This window comes from Felis catus, chromosome D4 (genome assembly GCF_018350175.1).
Source record: "Felis catus isolate Fca126 chromosome D4, F.catus_Fca126_mat1.0, whole genome shotgun sequence".
Taxonomy (NCBI): Eukaryota; Metazoa; Chordata; class Mammalia; order Carnivora; family Felidae; genus Felis; species Felis catus.
The window spans coordinates 41,772,719-41,795,000 of record NC_058380.1 but is presented as its reverse complement, the minus strand read 5'-3'; the positions used below and the strand labels follow the sequence as shown (position 1 = coordinate 41,795,000).

Here is a 22,282-nt window from a genome sequence, read left to right as displayed (position 1 = left end):
AAAGTTTTTTTTTTTAAACCTCTTAGAATCTATTTTCCTTGTGCCAGGTACCAGATGTTGATGTTGGCAATGCTTAAGAGGGTCACAGGGCATTTAAAATCACTAGGCTGTGGGGAATAAAATTCCAGGTCTGTTGCACTGAAGATTATTTAAAACTTGTGTTTACCTAGCAGTAACTAGTACAAAAGTACTTGTTCTATATGAGCCCTTCTTAAATAGGTGCCTTAGAAATACATAATCAATGAAAATGCTACTATATATATATATATATATATATATATATATATATTCCAATGACTATTCTTAGCCTTATCAAGGTCACTGGTTCCATTTGAATCTCTGTTTTTCCATGTGAAAAGTAGATTTCTTTCAATTTTGTTAGGTACAGATGGCCTTCCTTTTGAGCTATTAGTTTCATATTAGAAGATACAGTTGTATGCATGTTACATATGGTTATATAAATATGCAGAAAAGGCTTTTATATACCATACTTATTTTTTTTAATGTTTGTTTATTTTTGAGAGAGAGAAAGAAAGAGAGAGTACGAGTGGGGGAGGGGCAGAGAGAGAGGGAGATACAGAATTTGAGCCAGGCTCCAGGCTCCAGGCTCCAGGCTCTGAGCTGTCAGCACTGAGCCCGATGCCGGGCTGGAACTCACGAATCATGAGATCATGACGTGGGCTGAAGTCGGATGCTTAACCAACTGAGCCACCCAACTGCCTCTTACATACCATACTTAAATGACATTTCCTTTGTATCTAGAAGTGGAATTTTGAGAAGGAAACAGGACCATATGTTCCTTTCTACATAGTTTCTTCTTGGGGTGAGCTGAAGTTCCTTTTCTCACTGATAAGATTATACAGGAGGAATAAGTTTTCCTGGAGCTCCTTAAGGTCCTTGACTGGGTCTGAAAATTAAAGTGACAAAGACCGCTTAAGAGGAGAAACATGTATTAATTTATTTAATGTAAGTTTTATGTGACTTACAAAAAGTTTATGGAAACCTTTGTAAGAAATAAATACCCAAAGATACAGACCTGATTATTTTATGCTAGATTTGATGAAGGAGTGCATGGTTGTGGAGGAAGATGATACAGGGTAAGAGTGTGAGGTAATTATAGTAAACCAAGAGAAACTTAGCAAGGCCTGTTTGTTAGAATTCTTTTCTGCATCCCTTTGTCTTCAGAGATAAGGATGCACTTTTCCTCTGGGTGTAGGGAGGGCACCTTGTATATGAAGGTTTTATGGCCTGTTTCAGGCAGGAAGGGCCAGGGGAAGGTAGAGTGACCTTCCTGCTTCTACCATTTTCTCAAATTCCTTCAGCTTAAGATACTCAGTATGCCAGCCTACTTTATTTTGGGGTAGTGAATCCTGAACCCAGTCAGGATAATAGGGTTAGTAATTTCAATGAAAAAAAGGATTTTAGACAATAAGATTTGAAAAAATAAAACAGGCTTTTCACAAGAGTACCTATTTATGCTCGTTATAGATTATTATTTCTTCTGGTTTTGTGGGTGTAGAACTGGGATGTATTAGATGGTGGCCTTACTGAGCTTTTCCAAAGGATTTTAAGTTATTTTTTGCTATAGTTATATCATTAAAATTTTATTCAAGAAATTTGAATTTATTTATAAATATAATGGAATTAAAATTTTCTAAGCTGTATTTTCCTTGTCTTCCCTGAAGAAACTAGTTTCTTTTTCTGTAGAAAAGGAAATATTTTAAATAGTCTTGATGTCAGAGAAAAAAATGGAAGGAAATAGACCAGTATGCCATCAGTTGTTGTCTCTGGGTGCTGGGATTATGACTAATTTCTGTTTCTTTACACTTTTCTACACTTTCAAGATTTTCTGCAGCTAGAGTATATTGCTTATAGAATCAAAAACGAGGGAAATATATATGTATATTTTAGCAGACTTTCATATGCCTAAGGAGTCAAACATTGCCTGTTCTAATTGCAGAGGCTGGAACCATGGTTCTAGGCAATAACAAACAGCCCTGTCGATGTTTATATAGCTTTTAGAGCTACCTGCTTTGGATTGGTAGTACATGGAGTCACAGACTGCCTTCTCATGGCGTTTGCTGGTGACCAAAGGAAGCAGTTGTGTTGATAACTTAAATGGCAGAAAGGGCTCACCATTATCATTACTGCCACGTGGTTCTTTACCTTCTGTCTCCCATGTATATATGTATTCTGTGGCATAGGTTTATTATATTTATGATGTCCATTCAGTGTATATGTGCAGTGGAAATGGATTTACAAGGTGGTGGGAGGAATTGTGAGATAATTTCACAATTTCCTCTGTCATATTTATATAGTTTAGTGGACAGTGCAAAATGAATACCTGCCTGCTGGGTGGATATGCTTAAGATTTCATAATGATTCATAAAGTCCTTAGCTTAGTTTTGAGTGTTACTTCTAGTTGGAGGAATTTCTTTAAACATAACATGCTACAGTTGTTTGGAAAAAATGCATAGAAGATTGGTGTTTGAACCCAGAAGATTGCTTTCCTACTTTTTAAGTGTGATCTTGGGGCTAGTACTTTGAACTTTGAACTTTGTTGTCCTCATCTGTAAAATGGGGATAGTAATAATGCCTTCCATTAGGATCTCTCAGGGAACATACGAAAGTCTTTTGTAAATCCATATATGTTTCATTTATTGACTAAGCTACTCTTGGCAAGCTACCTAAATTTGAATGGAGGTGATTTGGATCACATCCCCAAGTTCACAGCCTAGAGGCAAATTGCATTTGTCCATTCTGCTTAGATGAGGGGAGGTCAAAGATGTATGATTTTAATCTTATTTTTGTGAGAGGCTATGCCTGTTTTAACACCCCCATAGCTTACATTAAAATACTCAAAAATAATTATTCATTTTCTTTTCCTAATTACTTGGCAGAAATTTAGAATTGAAAGAGAAAAACTAGTAACAATCAACCTTTCCTTCATGTTCCAGATCAACGAAAGGGATTCTTGGGTCCTGGAGACCAAAGAAAGAATCGGCAGGAGTGCTCAGGGTAAATTGATGGATTGCAGAGCCAGGCTGGTAATTATTTTCATTGAGCTGTAAACCATTAACTTAATACATGGGAGCTGGGCTACATGAAAATCAAGATATGGACCTCTTCCCCTAGGCCCCGATGGATATATCCCACACTTTACTTCTAGAGGCAGCCTTCTCTTTGGTGGGATAGTTTCCTTTCTTTACTGGGACTGACTTGGATTTTTGTGCCCCACTGTGGCAGACCTTTTGTTTTTTGGTTGTCCTGGGCAACTGTTGGTAAGGATATATTTTTGTTTAGGTCAGCCAGCTTTCAGGGTGGCAGGAAAATGAAGTTTCTCAAGAGTTTTCAGCTGGATACTAGATAATTGACACACTGCACTCATCTTGGGTTCAAATTTCTAGAATTAGCAAGCTTTAGCTTTTGGACTTTTGTGACACTCTTACCAAGTGCACACTTTAGGTGGCCAAGGAGGTTTCTTTTTTTTTTTTTTTTAATGTTTGTTTATGTATTTTGAGAGAGACAGAGCCTGTGTGTGAGAGCTGGAGAGGGGCACAGAGAAAGGGAGAGAAAGAATCCCAAGCAGGCTCCACACTTGGGGTTTGAACTCACAAACTGTGAGATCATGACCTGAGTGAACCAAAATCAAGAGTCGGACGCTTAACCAACTGAGCCACCCAGGTGCCCCAAGGAGGTTTCATTTTTAAAGCTAACCGTGGGTTGATTGTTCATAACTTCCTAGTGTGCTATGCTGTGAAAGATTGTGAGCCCATAATGAGATTTAATGACATGATTATTTAGTGATGTGTGTTTGCTGTGGGTTAAGAGAGGCTTATATATATTTTCAAGTGATTGTCAAATCCACAGTACATGAGAGCTCATTTAATCTGCACTGCTGTCAGCCCCAACCCTTCCATTATACAGTGAGGATATTAGATACCTAGAGAGAAGAAACTATGTGCAGATCATCAGAGCCACGAATGGACTTGATCTCAAGTTTTCTGGGTTCAAGTTGCTTGTTACTTTATGGGGATAAGATACCTCATGGGATTTAGAAAGGATTAAGTCTAAAAAATCTATATTAAGAGTTAAGAACAGCGACTGACACAGAGTAAGACTTAACGAGTGAAAGCTACCATCACTGTCCTTTTCCTTTTTACTTCTTAGTATTGCTATCTATTACCACTATCATGTTTTATAAGATAGTTGAACAGTTCTTTGCTGTGCGGCATGTTGTAGAAGCCCAGTTTATCATGACTGTATTTAAAGGTGATTCCATGGGGCACCTAGGTGGTTTAGTCAGTTGAGTGTCCAGCTCTTGATTTCAGCTCAGGTCATGATCCCAGGGTTGTGGGATTGAGCCCCGCGTTGGGCTCCATGGTGAGTGTGCAGCCTGCTTGAGATACTCTCTCTCTTTCCCTCTGCTCCTTTCCCCGACTCACTCATGGTCGCTCACTCTCTCTCTAAAAAAAAAAAAAAAAAAAAAAGACTGCACAATGTTTGGCACTTTTGACTTCTATACTGACCCACAAAAGGCATTGGTATAAGATAATTGATAGTTTACAATAGTAATTTTTAATTTAGTACATTGTGTAAAATGGGTTGGTAATATTTCTAACTTTGTATTTTGTCAAATGTGATTCTACTGAAGTGCATCCTTTTAACAGCAGGGATTCTGTGGAATCATGATTCATGGCTCAGCAGTCTCGTATACTTCCTTATTTCCTTAGACATCTACATGGAATATGTAATATTTCAAGTATTTAAGTTTCCTAATCCTGTCGGCACAGAGCTTTCAGTTGGAAGACTTTAGTTATAAAATATATTCTGATGTAATTATTGAAAAAATCAGACTTTTGAGGAATTTCTAATGACATGGGAATATACTCACAATACATTAATTGAAAAGAAGTGGACACAAAATTATAAATAGTATGCCAACTTTGTGGCACATAAAAAGATATATATAAAGAAGAAATTCTGGAAGGAAATGTACCAAATGACTAAAAATAGCATTATCTGTTCTCTGGGTAAATTAATAACAATTTCTAGAAATTTTTACAAATAGGGACGCCTTGGTGGCTCAGTTGGTTAAGTATCTGACTTCAACTCAGGTCATAATCACACAGTTCCTGAGTTTTATGCTCTCTGCTATCAGCCCAGAGACTACTTGGGATCTTCTGTCTCCTTTTTTCTGCTCCTCCCTCACTAGTGTGTGTGCTTGTTCTCCCTTAAACATAATGTAAAAATTTTTCTTACAAAAAGTTTTTAAACTTTCTATGAATTACCTGCAACTCACTTCTTATACTTTATATGAATTATGTGAGAAGAAAGAAATTAAGTCATTTCTGCCTTGATAAGGTAGTGTTGGTGAATGCCTCTTTGGCTTATACTAGATCTAACTCTGATGTATTTGCAGTCAGTCTCCAGCAGTGTAGTTTAGTAGAAAGAGTGTAGGCTTTGGAGTCAGGTAGGCTTGGGTTTCCAGCCAACTGCCTTCATTTAAGAGCTTGGGACTGGGCACATTGCCTCTCTGAGCTTTAGTTGTCATTGAACTGGGATGCCATCTCCTTCACAAGGTTTCTTAATTCTGAAAGCAGCTTGCTCTGAGAGGTGCTCAATAAATATTTGCTTCTTTGTGCCTCCCAACCACTACTCTTATCTCCCAGTCTCCTACCCTGAATTCCGCAAGGATCAATTCAATGAATAAAAGGAACTTGGAAAAAGGTTTTATTAATTAATAATGTCATATTAATTTTTTCAGTGGTTTGCCTTTTCAGTTATCTTTTTACTAAAAGTCTTATAGTCCTTGGGAACCAAACTCATGATAATTAGGAAGTGTCGTACTTCACTAATGAGTAAACTGAGCAAACCAGAATCATCATGTGCTCTCTCAAGCGGTGTGTGTGAGCATGCCTCTCCTCTGGGATTGGCCTGGGAATGTTGAGTAGAAGCATCACCATCTACCATTCCCTGGCAGTGATGTGGAGGGTGTGGGGAGGACTCCAGGGCTGAGGTAGGATTTATAATTACAGGGCTGTCTGGCCTTCCCTGAGCATTCTTTTCCCTTCCAGGATTCCTGTAATTGTCATCAGATGGCTCAGTCTCCCAAATGTTTCTGGCATCGTAGTGACTTTTGGAGTGTGTGTGTGTGTGTGTGTGTGTGTGTGTGTGTGTGTGTGTGTTTAAAACCAGAATTAGTTTGTGTCTTTTCTGTGGTGTGTAGATGCATGCAGATCAGGCGTCTCGGGGAATGTAAAGAAACCAGTCAGATGTGGATGCCTCCTTATCATCTTCTCTTGAGCCTTCCCAGTTTCTTTACTGAGTATTTTCCACCTGCACTGTTTTAAAGGGGGAAAAAAATAATAAGTGAGGGAACATGCAGGCAGTGGTCCTGTTCCTTTTTTGTTAAGTTTATTTATTTATTTTTGAGAGAGCAAGCAGGTGAGGGGCAAAGAGGGAGAAAAAATGCCAAGCAGGCTCTGCGCTGATAGCATGGAGACTCAGGCGGGGCTTGAACCCGTGAATGTTAGATCAGGACCTGAGCTGAAATCAAGAGTCAGATGCTTAACCAACTGAGCCACCCCGGCACCCCAGTCGTCCTATTTTAAACTATAGTCAGCTGACCTTTTGGTCTCATTACTTTTGGGGACTTTAATAGAACATTGATTGCATCTTTTCTTGGGTCTGCTAAAGGCCTCAGGGAGTTTGAGAGTTGGATAGTGAGCAAACCCTGTGAAGAATGATTCAAAATCTTGAACTCTTCCTGGGCATGGAAGAAAAGGGGCATGTGAGATAGACCCTGAATTTCCTCTGATAAAATTTGAATGACAGAAATTAGAGCATTAATTGGCAAGCAAGTTTTAAGGTAGAAAGAACAACCCAAAAGCATTGAGGAAAAGATGAGATGTGTTCAAGAAGGAGGATGTGATGCAGTTTAGTTTAAAAATGAGAAAAGTGGGGCATCTGGGTGGCTCAGTGGGTTGTGTCTGACTTTGGCTTAGGTCATGATCTCATGGTTCATGAATTCAAACACCGCATGGGGCTCTCTGCTGTCAGCAGAGAACCTGCTTTGGATCCTCTGTCCCCCCCCCCACAACTCCTCCTCCCCCACTCTTGCTCTCAATAAAATAAACATTAAAAAAAATAAATAAAAATGAGAAAAGTCCTGGAGTGCCTGGTTGGCTCAGTCAGTAGAATATGTGACTGTTGATCTCAGGATTGTGAGTTCAAGCTCCATGTTGAGTGTGGAGCCTACTTTATTAAAAATGGGGGTGCCTGGCTGACTCAGAAGGTGGAACATGCAACTCTTAATCTATGGGTCCTGAGTTTGAGCCCTGAGTTGGGCAGAGAGATTACTTAAAAAATAAAATCTTTTTTAAAAATGAGAAAAGTTTCTTAAGTTTGTATTTATACTTCGAGTGTCAGCCTAATGATTCCAATTTAAATTTTTTTAATGTTTATTTTTGAGAGAATCAGAGCATGAGTGGGGGAGGGTCAGAGAGAGAGAGAGGGAGATACAGCATCTGAAACAGGCTCCAGGCTCTGAGCTGTCAGCACAGAGCCCAGCGCAGGGCTTGAACTCGGGAACGGTGAGATCATGATCTAGGCTGAAGTCGGATGCTTATCTGACTGAGCCACCCAGGCACCCCCTAATGATTCCAATTTTAGGATGAGTGCTGTTTGTAGAGTTAAGATACAGAAGGAATGGTCTTGCCCTCAAAGACCACTGCATTCTGAGCTTTTCAAGGTATTTGAAGTTTCCTTCATCATAAGTCTATAACCAAAAATTTAAATACAGGAAGATGTCTTGCATGGGGGATATATATATATATGTATATATATATATATATAATCAAGTAAGCTCCTATAATTAGACCTTCACTGCTTTTCTAGGAAGGGAAAAATTGCTTAAATTAAAAGACAGCTAGTTAAAAAAAAAATGGAGTGATTGATGCATCTAGACCTGTATGTTTTCCCAGCCCCTGATTCCCTAAATAGAGACTGAGTAGAGAGGTGAGGTTGGACAGGATAGCTCAACTAGAGCATATTGAGAAATGTAAAATTGAAAAGAACTGCCATAGTTTCTTCTGATTGATGTTGGCTGAGAAATTGTGCTTTTTAAAAGCTACTTTGCTTTACTGACTCTTACTCATCTAACTAGTAAGATGAGTAAAAGACTAGTAAAATAGTTCATTACATTCTGATGCTCCTATTGTCTAGTGGAGGAGTGTTCTGTAAACTCACAGGGACCTACATAGTGATGTTAACTGTTGACTTCTTTTCATAAAACTGCCCTTTTACAGTTGTTCTATGAATCTTTAAGAACTATTGAGTTCAATACTGATGGCTACCCTAAGAACCATCTCACCTCTCTCTTCTGAAGTGTCTGGGAGTGGGGAATGGGAGCAGGAAAGCTGTGGCAATAATGGGAGATAACTGATGACTAATAGAAAAGTCAAGTCGTGATGATTTTGTTTCCCTTAGCAGTGATTGGTCTAAGGATGGGCATGTGACTAAGTTCTGGCCAGTAGTTTGTTTTTTCTTTTAATTTTTTTTTTCAACGTTTATTTATTTTTGGGACAGAGAGAGACAGAGCATGAACAGGGGAGGGGCAATGAGAGAGAGGGAGACACAGAATCGGAAACAGGCTCCAGGCTCTGAGCCATCAGCCCAGAGCCTGACGTGGGGCTCGAACTCACGGACCGCGAGATCGTGACCTGGCTGAAGTCGGACGCTTAACCAACTGCGCCACCCAGGCGCCCCTCTGGCCAGTAGTTTGTAAGAGAAGGTCTGCTGGGAAAGGGTAGTGAAAGTCTCCAACATGGAATGAAAAAACAAATTATGGCTTGGAGCTTGGCTGTGATGCTTACTGAGCCGGTGAGCAAGCACAAAGATGGACACTGTGATAGGAAAGGCAGAGCTGGTGTCATTGACACCCTATTTACTGATTCCACAAGAGAACTAATAATTTAAGCTCTTATGAATGATTTTTTCTTACCTGGACTCAACCTAATTTCTATCCAGTAAAATGCTTCTATGCTTTAAAAAAAACTTTTTTAATGTTTGTTTATATTTGACAGAAAGAGAGAGACAGAACACGAATGGGGGAGGGGCAGAGAGAGAGGGAGACACAGACTCTGAGGTAGGCTCCAGGCTCTGGGCTGTCAGCACAGAGCCTGACATGGGGCTCGAACTCATGAACCGTGAGATCATGGCCTGATCCAAGTCGGACGCTTAACCGACTGAGCCACCCAGGTACTCCGTTTCTTCTAATGCTTTAATCATGCCCTTTTATTATCTTCCCTTCAGATCTGTGAAGTAGTTCTTAAAATCTGTAAGTCACATAATCCACTATATATCACTTATTTTCTGTTTCAGACAAATATTCCTTTTTGGTGGGATTCAAAACATTTTCAACTGCCCCTTCCCAAAGCAGATGCACTTCTGCCAGTGAATATTCTTGTTAACCATCTTGTTTTCACCACTGATGGAACCTTGTTGAAGGTGTGTGTGATTGAACAAACATGTTTGCTTTTGGTTTGTATTACTTTATTTTGTTTATGTTCTTTATAATTGGGTACTCTTTCCTTAGCACCTTTTTTTTTCTGCTTTGGATTGTTAGGATTGATAATAAGAGAAAAAAAGGTGTCGGGTAATTTTCTAAAAATATATTCTATTTTTTGAGTGGTTATTCGGGTTTTTGTTGGTATTCCTTTGGGCTGTAAGGTTTATTTGGTGTCTCACTTTGTCAACAGTCCTGTTATTACATTTAAGCTGCTTCTTAGAGTATACTTTGCTGTTTAGTAAAGAAAACTCACTTTATTTCCTAAGATGAATTATAATTAGGACTGCTTGGTGCTGAGACTCTTTCTCACTTAATACCCCTAATGAGATACAAATGTTCTAAATGTGTCCTTCTGAATGGATTAGATTTTGAGAGGAATCTACTTATTTTAGTTAACTAATCCCTTTGCTTTTGTATCATACATCCTTATTAGGCTCTCATGTTTCTATTCCATATGGAATTCCTTGTGAAATCAGACCTTAGCAAACAGTGTTATTAACTTTCAGGGTCAGTGGTACTGAAAATGTCAATGAAGTTTGTTGATTCTACATATGTTGTTTTTATGGCACTCTTGCTTTTTTATATACTCATAATAAATATAATTCCTTCACTATTCTTGCAAAATGAATTTTGTTTCTTAGTACTTTTCTGGTATTTATGCTTCCACCCAGTAGCATAAAATAATTGAATATATTTGAACTCCCCATCTACTTTTGTGTCTCCTTTTATAGTTCTGCTTAGCTTCTTGGGTTTCTGGACATGGTGTGTCTTTGTCCTTTTGCCAGAAACCTGAAAATGTCCTAATGGAAGGTTCCTGTGTTGAGTCATAGTAAATTCGGTTTGTCCAACTTCTAGGACTCAGTGTGTTACACTTGTCAGTGACCATGTCCTTCTATGTTCTGAGAAAGCAGACAAGTTAGTGAAGACGTTTTGAAGAACTTGAGCTATGGACTTCTACTTTCTGAGTTCAAATACAGGCTTCTCTGCTTACTATTTGCATGCCTTGGACAAGTTATTTGACTTCCCAGTGCTTCAGTCTCTGTAAAATGGAGACTATAATGCTACTTACCTTATAGATAGTTATGAGAATTGTGTGAGAAAATTCATGAAAAGCTCTTACAATACTGCTTGTTATGTACTCACTGTACTCTTGATGTAATGGTATCTAATTGAATTTTCAAAGTACATTTTAAAGTCTATTACTTCTTTAGTCTTCACAACCACCCTGTGCAGAAGGAAGTGCTATTTAACTGTGTTTTATAGGGGAAGTCACAGAGGCACAGTGTTAGTACCTAACTTTGTTACTGGTAACAGAGTTTGGATTATAATCTCTTTCCTCTAATTTGTTATACTTGACTGTAAATTGAATTGTTAGGAAGTTGGCTTGATTTTGTGATGTTATAAGCTAGAAAGTGTAGATGGGAAGGGCAAAAATCCCTATTCCTTTTTTAAAAAAAAATTTATTTACTTAGAGCTGGGGAGGAGCAGGGAGAGGGAGAGCGAGAGAATACCAAGCAGGCTCCACAAACCCAGCCTGGAGTCCTTTGTGGGGCTTGAACTCACCAACTGTGAGATCATGACCTGAGTCGAAATCTAGGGTCAGATGCTTAACTGTTTGAGCTACCCAGGTGCCCCCCATTCCTTTTTCTTTTTTTAAGTGTCCACCTGTCAAGACAGAGCCCTGATGTGGGGTTCAAACCCAGGAAATGTGAGATCATGACGTGAGCTGAAAGCAAGAATCAGATGCTTAACCAACTGAGCTACCTATGCGCCCCTAAATTCCTACTCCTTAAATTTCACCCAGTAGTGAGCCAGTTCATTACTACTAAAATTATTTACTTATTAAATATAAATAATTCTTAGTTTTTACAGCCCCCATATGCACAGTTTTCAGTTATTACGTTAATTAAATAACACCAGTTTCCCAAAAAGTTTAGATTTCATTTATTATGTTAACCATGAATAATTGTAAAAAGTCCAACTAGCACACCCTGTTATATGGCCCTGAAAAGACAGCAAAGCGTGTAGGTGTGTTGCTTTCTTGTCTCTGGGAGAAAAACCCGCATAACATCTTCTAAAATTGGATAATGCAAAGAGAGAATTGTCCGACAAAGACCAAAGTTGCATCAAAGAAATGAAAATTGATAACACTGGAAATGAAATTGAGCCAATTGTAAAGAGAGTTCTGGAAAAATAGCTGACCACAGGAATATCAACTCTGCCACTGTTGTAGATACTCTGTATATGCAGCCAGAGGAGCTTAGTGAAAGGTAACTTATCACAAATTAAGAAGGTGTTATAGCTAAAAGGATGAAGACCTAACAGAGGAAAGGAGGCTGGCAGAAAACTTCATGTTAAAAGGAACTCCTCAGAGGGATACTGCCAGAGAGAGGAAGCACAAAGGATAAAATGTTGGGAGCTAACCCAAACTTAGGAGGATACCAATTCACCGAGGTATGCAAAAGATGCTCATTTGGTGTTTTAAGTTATATAGTGAGAAGAAGACAGTACAAACAACTCTTGATTTTTTTTTATAAAGGAAGAAAATACTTGAATTCTCAAAGTTTTGATTATTTTAAATTACAATACACTAAATATTTTCTCATTTTCGTGTGTGTGTGTCTGTGTATGTGTGTGTGTCTTTATAATTGATAGTTTTTAATGTTTTGACCCCCCAAAAACGTTAGAGGTCCTACAAAAATCATATTTTTCCTGTTGATTATTAAGATTGCTTTGTGTGGTTTCAGTTTGCATGGTTATTTCTATGGTTGTGCAGCAAAAGCTGCCTATATTTATTGAACCAAGGGGCACCCTTATAAGTGGTGATACAGTGATGCCTTATGAAACAAGTATTCCAATACAGATTTGGAGTGTCTCCCATGTGCCAGGCTGCATATACACATGTAAATAAAAAGTAGTCCTATTTTCCAGAGAATTCACATTTCAGTTGATTGATGAAAGACAAGATTATTACATCACAACATATACCTATAATATATATAGTACATTTCTTTGAATGCAGTAATAGGGAAATATCAGGCATTATGAGAGCCTAGAGGAAGGGCATCCAACTTATTAGTTTGGGAATTTGACGGGTGGTAGAGGCAGGGAGACAGCCTGGAGGGCTTAGGAGTTAATTTGGAAAAGCTGTTTTGAAGAGTAAGACAGTGATGAGAAGCTTGTGTATGGAAAGTGCAGGACATTTTAAAAAGTTGATTTTTGCTGGAATGTGGAGGCAAGATGAGACAGATCAACAGTGCCATGGAACTTGTAGGCAGTGGGAACTTGTAGGCAGTGGGAGAGTCCACGGGGTTTTCCCCAATTTCTTTTATATTAAGGTATAATTTATACAGAGTAAAATGGACCATTTTAGTATGTAGTTTGGTCTGTTTGCTCTAAGTCCTGTAACCACCACCAGAGTCAAGATGAAGAACATTGATATCACCTCCTAAAATCCTCAGTGCTCTTGAGTGACTAACCCCTCCTCTCACCCCCAGCCCTGGCAACCACTGATCTGTGTTCTGCCCCTATGGAGTTACACCTTTTCCAGAATGTCATATCAATGGAATTATATAGTATATAAACTTTTAGGTCTGGCTTCTTTCTTTTGGTGTAATGCTGTTGAGATTCACTCATGTTGTTGCATGTAAAAGCCTTTGGGTTATAAGCAGGAAAATTATCTGAGATTTGATTGGAGGGTGAATTTGAGAGGACCAAGAGTAGAGGCTGTTACTCTAATTTAGCCAGGTACTAATGGAGGAGACTTGCAAAGGTAGGGCTTGGTTTGACAAGTATGTGGGAGGTGGAGTTGGTCTCAACTGATGTAGGGAGTATAAGAGTGACAACAGGTGGGGAAGAGAAGACCCTGTATGTTGGATGTGTTGAGTGTGGGATTACCTTGCGGTGAAGCCTATCAGGAGGTGGGCATTGAAGGAGTTGATTTCTTTAAATGCTTATCCTTGTGTCTTGCCAGAATCTAATTTGCTAAGCATTGACCTTGCTTGATATGTGGGGCTTCCTTTTCTCTTCATCCCATCACATCATCATCAAGAATTTACTCCCAAGGCCTTGTTTTGGCTTATTGCACTATCGGTGAATAAACTTGTCATGTTTTAGAAGAATGCCTTCACCATATAGTATCAGATAACTGCATTCATCTCACTTACCCATTGTTTTCCATAGATAGCAGTTTAAATGTTTCTGCAAAAGCTGTGGTCCCTGGAGCTGTAAATCATTGTTCTGTAGTCTTGAACCAGCTATAGGTAGGGGATTGTCTTGTTCCTTTTTCCACCAAAAGGGGTTTTCTGTTTTTGGAGGGTAGTACGTTTGAACCAGTTTGAACAGTATGGGATGGAAGTGTAGTGATAAATGAACTCAGTATTATCTAAATTTAAGATGTGGCTGTGACTGACTCATTTTCTGTGTACTCTCTAATTCAGTGAAGGTCCTCAGGCTGCATCCAGGCTAATGGGAGAATTCTCTGCTTGATTAATGTCTATCTCTGGTCTAGGAAGAAAAGCACCCCAGGAAGCGGCGGGCAGTGTATTTGCTCCTCTGATGAATAAGGAAAGGTGATTTACCATACAAAGGCCTATACCCAAAAGGTGTTGGATACAAAATTGGCTCACAGCCATAATTACAACTAACACAGCATTTCATAGTCAGGACAGCTCCAAGAGGTAGAGAGTATTTAGATTTTCATCTCTTACAAATGGGAAACTGAAGTCTAGAGAGGTAAGGTAACTTTCCCAGAGTCAGACAGCTGGTTGGGGTAGAGTTGGAATGCAGATCCAGGCAGTGTGGCTCTAGAGTGCACACTCTTCTGTGTATACCATGCTGTCCTTAGAATTCTAGAATGCTATCATGGGAGGGAGTCACATGATTATTTTATTGTTTTTAATGTTTATTTTTGAGAGACAGAGTGAGAGCAGGGGAAGAGCGCGAGAGAGACACACACACGCACAGAATCTGAAGCAGGCTCCAGGCACTGAGCTGTATGCATAGAGCCTGATGCAGGGCTCGAACCCACACACCAGGAGATCATGATCTGAGCTGACGTCGGATGTTTAACTGACTGAGCCACCCAGGCACCCCATCACACGATTATTTTTTTTCCTCACTCTTAAATTTACAGTTAAGAGCAAGGAAGTCTAGAGAGGCTCTGATGACTCACTCAGGATCATAGAGCAATGGTGGAGGCAGAACTAGTTACAGGGTTCTTGCCACTCTTGTACATTTTATACCTTTGCCTTGGTTGCTTGTCAGTCTCATATCTGTGAAGAATAACATCCAAGTGGGCAGACTGGCAAAATTGGTGTTTAATTCCATCCTTTTCCTTGGCCTCCACTCTCTCTTGCCTGGAAATGTACTAATTGGCTGTCTTACCGTCCCCACTGTTACTTTATTATTCCCAAGGGAGCCTGGAATCACCATTACTGTTCTCTAGCCTGTCCTATTTGATCCTTGTCCGATCTTTGCTCTTTCCAGTCTTTTTCCAGTAGCAGTGGCAGAGGGAGAAGCTGTCCAGCCAGCTGGATGAGAGTTGGGTTTGGGATGGGGGAGGACGTGGGGACTCTGTGGGATTGGGATTATTACACTACAGATCAAAGACCTTCCCTTAGGAGTGCTGACCTTTGTGATTTTGCTCTTCCTGCTCCACCTATGCCTACCAGAGTTTACCCCTCCACATCTGGTGTAGGGCATCTCCCTCTTTGCAGTTGGAATTCAGAGCTGGAGAGACAGTACCATCGAATTTGCTTGCCCCAAGCACTTAACTCACATAGAACAGGGCATCTGGGACAGAGAAGGGAGCTTTTGCCTTAACAGTTTACATTTCATATTTGTTTTAATTTTGAGGAGCCACATTTGGGGGAATAAATTAATTTTCTTTAACATTTATTAATCTTCTTTTACAAAAAGTCCCTCATGTAAGCTTATTCAAATAGAGACTGTGTTTTTCTTCTGTTTCCCCCTTTTTCCCTCCTTTCCTCCCTCCCTCCCTTGTATAGTGGTCTTTGTATGTAAAAATTTAACTTCTGATCTAGTCTTTTCCACCTAATGCAATATTAATGCATTATGGTCACTATTCTCCAGTGAGTTACTCTTTCTCCACATTCTCTATAATTAAAAATGTCCTTCTCAGTTTCAACTCAAAATACCTGAAAAGACTCCTTGTTTACTTAAGAGAAGGCAAATTTCCCCAGGTAAGTTCCCATATGTTTTCTGTAAAAACTGGCACACACTTTCTTTGTATTTTACCCCTGTCCAATGAGACCTTTGTAGGGGTAATCAGCCAGTCTAAGCCACTCATCTCTTTTTGCTTACATTTTCTTGGGCAATTTTAACTCTTTTGGTGCTATCCAGGAAAGTCTGCTTCTTCCTATCACAACAGAAGTTGCCCACCTTCTTTTGAGATTGTCCACCTTCTTTTCAGTTTCCTCAGATGGCCATTGAGCTCCAGGACTGTTCCTCTGAATAAAGCCATGTGCACAGAGGCGAGTTGCCCTTCAAGACCCTGGGAAGGGCCCCAGCGCATGTGTTCACATGGTCATTTCTTTTTGTGAAGTTTGCATATATTTTTGCATGCTTTTTCTTTAAGAGCATATAAGCTTTTTAGGTCTTATCTATCACTTTAATTAGTCACCTGATCCAATTACTTTCTGTGTGGCCTTCCAGTTCTTTTTTTAATTTTTCTAATTTCTGATCTCTGAAGATAGGGAACAATTATTCATCCACAGTGTCAATCAGGAGGTAAAGACCCCAACAGAAACTTTGCCAGAGGGATACTTTAAGGCTTAGACAGTCTAGTCTTATGTTGCAGTGGACTCACATTTACTTAGTGGAGAGTTGTGTTTGGTAAAGGCGAATTTAAGGTTCTAGTTCTTTCTCTAAGACACAAGCACATTCCCGTTTCAAGAAAATAAATTGGAAGCTGTCTCTGAAATGCACTGTTATGTCAGCATGTACACAGGAACCTTAACCAACCTCCACAAGTGACCATCGTTCTCCTGGTCTCTCAGGAGACCAGGCCCAAATACCTGAGAGATCATTTTCTTCCTGTTTGTTCACCCACTCCATTTGCCGCCAAATCCTGAAGGCAGTTGTTTTAGTTTGCTTTGTCTCTTAGAACTGTCCCTTCTTTAAAAAAAAAAAAAAAAAAAAAAAGTCTTGTTATGATTACTGGGGAGTTGAATGGGATTGGTGGTTTATAAAGTGAATTCGTATCACTCCTTTACTCCTTTTCAGTCATACTCCCCTAGTATAAGCTGGCTATGTAATTTGGCCAGTTTACCCTCAAGCTCCCTCCAGGGCAGTGTATTCATTGGCACTGGAGACTTTTAAAACCATGACTTTATCACTGCTCAGCTCTCAAACTTCATCCATTACAGACTCTCTCTGGTCAGAATAAGCCCTTCCTTCTGTGTTCAGGGATCTCCTTAAGAATAGGCAAGCTTAGGGGTGCCTGAGTGGCATCAGTCGGTTAAACATCTGACTTGGGCTCAGGTCATGATCTCATTGTTCGTGAGCTCGAGCCCTGCGTTGGGCTCTGTGATGATAGTCAGAGCCTGGAGCCTCCTTCAGATCCTGTGTCTCCTCTCTCTGACCCTCCCCTGCTTGCACTCTGTCTCTTTCAAAAATGAATAAACATTTTAAAAAATTTAAAAAAGAATAGGCGAGCTTATCTTCACCTCCATCTCTCGCTGATGGTCTTTTGTATATTGTGTTCTAGCCATATTGTTTCCCAGGTATGCCTCCTGTTTTGCCATCTTTTCCTTAAGGTACCTACTGCTTTATACCTATGGGACACTTATTTGTATATTTTTGTAATGCTCCAGACTAGATTTAAAAAAACTTCTTATAAGTGCTTTGTTTAACTTATTTTCAAGGGTGGTAGGTGTCCCATGTACTCCGTGAAAAAGTAGCACCAGATTACCACAAAGACCTTTGAGAACAACTCACTGAACACACTGAACCCTTATTATCCATCTCCCCCACCACAATGTGAGCAACTCTAGAACTGGGGCTGTGTTCTCATTGTCTCCAGTGTTGGAACAGTACAGCATCAGAGTCTCTCGGACTAGAAACATAGCCACATTTACTTCTTCTTCCTGTAGTGCTTTCCTCCATTCTTTGAATACGATTTTTTTTTTCTTGTAGGAGTACTTGGGTGGCTCAGTCAGTTGAGCTCCTGACTTTTGATTTCTGCTCAGGTCATGATCCCAGCCAGGGTCGTGGGATCAAGCTCTGTGCTGGCTGTGGAGCCTGCTTAAGATTCTCTGTCTCAGGGCACCTGGGTGGCTCAGTCAGTTAAGCGTCTGACTTCAGCTCAGGTCATGATCTTGCAGTTCGTGAGTTCGAGCCCCGCATCAGGCTCTGTGCTGCCAGCTCAGAGCCTGGAGCCTGTTTCAGATTCTGTGTCTGTCTGTCTGTCTCTCTCTTTCTCTCTGCCCCTCTCCTACTCATACTCTGTCTCTCTCAAAAATAAACAAACATTAAAAAAAGTTAAAAAAAAAAAAAAGGATTCTGTCTCTCTCTCTCTGTCCCCTCTGCCTCTCTCCCCCATTGATACATAATCTCTCTCTCTAAAATTTAAAAAAAAAAAAGGATTTTTTTTGTTTCAACCGAAAATTTTGAATTTGTGTCAGACTTATTGGAAAAAAAAATTGGATGCCATTCTGCTAGTTCAGTTGTCACTTATCACTTTGTGTTTGAAATTTTAAATTGAAAAATCTTAGTGTTTTTTGTGTATCCAAAAATTTAAAAGATTTCGAGGAATATTAAAAATTTATTTGGAAAATTATCAGTGTAAATTGGCTAATTGGGCTGTTGCATAGCTAAGGTTAGTAATGATCTAGTTTTAACATGGCTTTGATATTTTATTTGATCTACTTTAACATTTCTAGACATCATCGAAGGAAGATTGAATATAGTAGTGGTATAAATAAAGTAGAGATCTAATTTGTGAATTCTTAATTCAGGTTTGTTGTATAGCTGTTAGGATCACATGCCAAAGTAAATAATACAAAGTAGTGCATATTGTTTGAAGCTTTTATTGGCTATTCCCAAATAGATCTTAAACCTAAATCAATATTACACATGTCCTGGGGGCACCTGGCTGGCTCACTCAGTAGAGCATACAATTCTTGATTTCAAGGTCGTGAGTTCAAGCCCCATGTTTGGCATAGAGCTTACTTAAAAAAGTGTCCTAAATAGTATAATTGTTTCATAGGCAACCTCAGCTTTAGGTAAATTTGTAGACTGTTGAACCTTATGATACACACAAGAGTAAACTTAAATGTAACATAAGTGTAAGTCCCTGTGATTTGCATAACTTTTCTCTTCAGCATAAATATTGTACTCATAGAAAAATTGTTGTCCTAGAAGTTAGATTTTGATTATATGAATATTTGTAGGACTAGAGGAGGATTTAAGGTTATGTTTATGTTTAGATTTAATTTGAATGGTAAGTTAAAATTTATAGTGAACAATGTGCAGAATGTTTTATTTATTTTTTCAAAGGTTTTGAATAAAAGCAACATCTGAATCTGATCTTTGGGAACCAAGTTCAAGAAATATGGTATAATTCTATTTTAATTGTTTCCCCTAATTGCACCTTATTTCTGTTTATTTGCAATGGTGTATTTAAGACATTAACATACTTAATAGCCTGTGATTGGATATATTTAACTTTCTACTAGGTTCATGCTTTCACATTTACAGACTCTGCGAACAGGAGCACCTAAGACCTGTCTTTTGCTTATATTACTGAACCGATTATACTCTGATGTTTTCATTACACGAAACACACACCCCTGTTTTACTTAGAGTAAATCCTTCTAAGAATTAGGGATGCTCAGTGTCTCTGACAGAATATTTACTTCTTAATTGATCCATTAATACATAAGTTCTTTTTTTTTTTCAAAATTATTTATCGAGTTCATACTGTATGCTACAAAGTATAGTTGATGTAGTGGTGAACAAAACAGAGACACTTCTTCCTTGCTCTCAGAGTATCTTAAAGTGGGTAGGACCTTGTGATAAGTGCTGTGGAACCCTAAGCCCAGCGGTCCATCAGCACATGTAGTACCAGAGACTTACTAGAGTGACACCTCTGCTTCCTTTTTCTTTAGAGTTAGCCTGGTGAAGTGAAAGGGTCTAGGAAGTGGGGCTAAAAATCCTCCTGGCACAAGGAACAACATTGGTAAAAGCCCAGAGTAAAGAGAAGACTCGGCACATTGGAAGACTAATATATTAAAACTTGGGGCAAGTAAAACTCAGATAATCAGAACTCTCATTTTTGGACCAGAACATTTTTCTTCCTCACTGGGGCACCTGGAGACTCAGTCAGTTAAGAATCAGACTCTTGATTTTGGCTCAGGTCATGATCTCACAGTTTGGGAGTTTGAGCCCTGCATGGGGCTCTGTCCTGGAAGCTCAGAGCCTGCTTGGGATTCTCTCTCTCTCTGCCATCCCCCTCTTGCACGTACGCTCTCTCTCTCTCTCTCTCAAAAATAACTAAAAAACCAAAAAAACAAAAAAAAACCCATTTTTCTTCTTCAGTTTACTTTGATGAGAAGATGAGAAGTAACTACAAATTTATTGTTTGATTCCTGCCCCTCCATAACAGAAATACTAATTTATTTTAAAAAATTTGACTTGTATGTAACTAACAAAAATTTAAAACCACTCATAATTATAGCACCTAGAGATAACCTTACTTGTGATTTTGTAACCTTCCTGATTTTTTTCAATGCATCTTTAATTTTATAAAATTGAGATGATATTCAGTATACTATTTTGTAACTGACATTTTGAACTTAATATAAAAGTCATTAATTGCTTTCATAACCTTGGGGGGCAGTTGTTAAATATGAATTCTGATGGCCATATAGCATTCTGTCATCAGCCATTATTTATTTATAGAGCCCCCATATTTGAAAGATAGGTTATTTCCAGCTTTTTGTTATTTTAAATATTGCTGCAATTAATGTATTTGTATTTAAATTTTTAAACTTTTCTTTAGGGCAATAAAAAGGTATGTCCAGGTTCCTGAGTGGCTCAGTCGGTTAAGAATCCTACTCTTGATCTTGGCTTAGGTCATGATCTCCCAGTTCATGAGATTGAGCCCTGAGTCCAGCTCTGTGCTGACATTGCATGGAGCCTTCTTGGGATTCTCCCCCCACCCCCGCCCCTTCCCTGCATGCACGCACACACACAATCTCTCAAGATAAATAAATAAACTTTAAAACAAGGTATGTCCCCTCTACTGTGCCCCTGTTGTATATTTTGTCGCTATAAGCTGCTTGTTTATTACCACCACCCCTGAAAATCAGTCCAGCCCTGATGACATGAGGTCTGGAATCTAGATCTTCAGATCTTTGGCATTTAGACCCATTCCAAGATACCCGCTTGAAGAACAAACCTGAAAATGAGCCCCATTAAATCCAAATAAATAAAAGCATACGTTGAACTAGATGTTATATGCCTAGACATGAATGTAAGGCTAGTGTTGTTCAATTTTTTTTTTACAGTGCCCATATGTCTCTAGAAATGTTTTATCCAGGGAGTTTTTTTAAACAGCAGAATTAAATCTTTCATAGGGAATGTTCTTTAACTGTATGATTAAATAACCTTTCTGTCAGTGAGTTGGAATATTATCTTAGTGTATAAATACCTCTGTGGAGTTAAAAATCAAAAGAAAAATGTATGTGTTTCTTGGGTAAGCACTTTTTCTTAAAGATGCTGAGAAGATTGTTTTGCACAGAACCGTGTGGAAGATCCTACGGATAGGAACCAGTTGGCTTACAGTGGTTTTATTTTTTGTAGATTGCATGCTGTTTCAGGACTGATATCCTGTTGTTTCTATCTGTTCATCCTGTGCCCATCTTACTGCTGAGCACATCATACTCAATAAATATTGCCCCAAAATACTTAAAAAAATAGCAGCTTTATTTAGATATAAGTCACATACCTTTACTTTGCCTACTTATGGAGTGGTTTCATTGGTTTTTAGTGTATTCAGAATTGTGTAACCATTACCACAGTCAATTTTAGAATATTTTTATCTCCTCAAAAACAAACTCCTACTCTTTAGCTGCCATCCCCAATGCTGCTATCCCCCTCCAGCTGTAGGCAGCCATTGGTCTACTTTGTCTTTGGATTTGCCTATTCTGGATATTTCATACAAATGGAATCATACTGTATATGACTATGTTCTTTAAGTTATATAATATATTCAAGATTTACCACGTTGTCTCATGTATTAGTACTTCATTTTTTTTTTGCCAAATAATACTCTATTGTGTTCCACCAGTTGATGGAACAAACCATTTTTAATATTTAAATGCATGTAGATAGGTTTGTACTACAAAGGCAAAAAGTAAGAAAGAAGTGAAATTGCAAGACCCCAAATTGGAGATGCCTTCAAAGATTGTTAGTGGTGAAGTTATATATAAGTAAGTTTAGAGTTAAGTTCATATGGTTGTTGGGTCAAAAAGAAGAATTATCATCACATCAATCAGGATATCTTGTCAGTTCTATCTCTTGAATGCTTCTTAAATTTGCTCTCTTCTCCATCTCTCTGGTAACTTATGTAAGCCACAGCTTTTGTTTGGTCATTGCCTTACCACTGTTATGCCCTACAGGAAGTGAAAGAAGGATTTCTTTCTTTGTTTTTTTTTTAATGTTTGTTTATTTATTCTGAAAGAGAGA

General features: G+C 38.8%; 1 protein-coding gene across 18 annotated transcripts in view; it reads left to right on the top strand.

The window, feature by feature from the left end:
* BNC2 (basonuclin 2) overlaps window positions 1-22,282 on the top strand; it is a 437,823-nt gene that overhangs the window by 73,665 nt on the left and 341,876 nt on the right. For 3 of the 18 annotated variants that reach the window (XM_019815998.3, XM_019816021.3, XM_045042555.1), the window contains exon 1: window positions 658-3,047. The exons of 5 other annotated variants lie outside the window; for them this stretch is intronic. In XM_019815998.3, the coding sequence (XP_019671557.1) occupies window positions 2,949-3,047 (99 nt within the window). In that variant the 5' untranslated portion in view covers window positions 658-2,948. Of the gene's footprint in view, window positions 1-655; window positions 3,048-22,282 lie in introns of those variants that run through there. 10 more of the 18 variants (XM_019816017.3, XM_045042554.1, XM_019816019.3 and 7 more) reach the window with 7 other exon arrangements.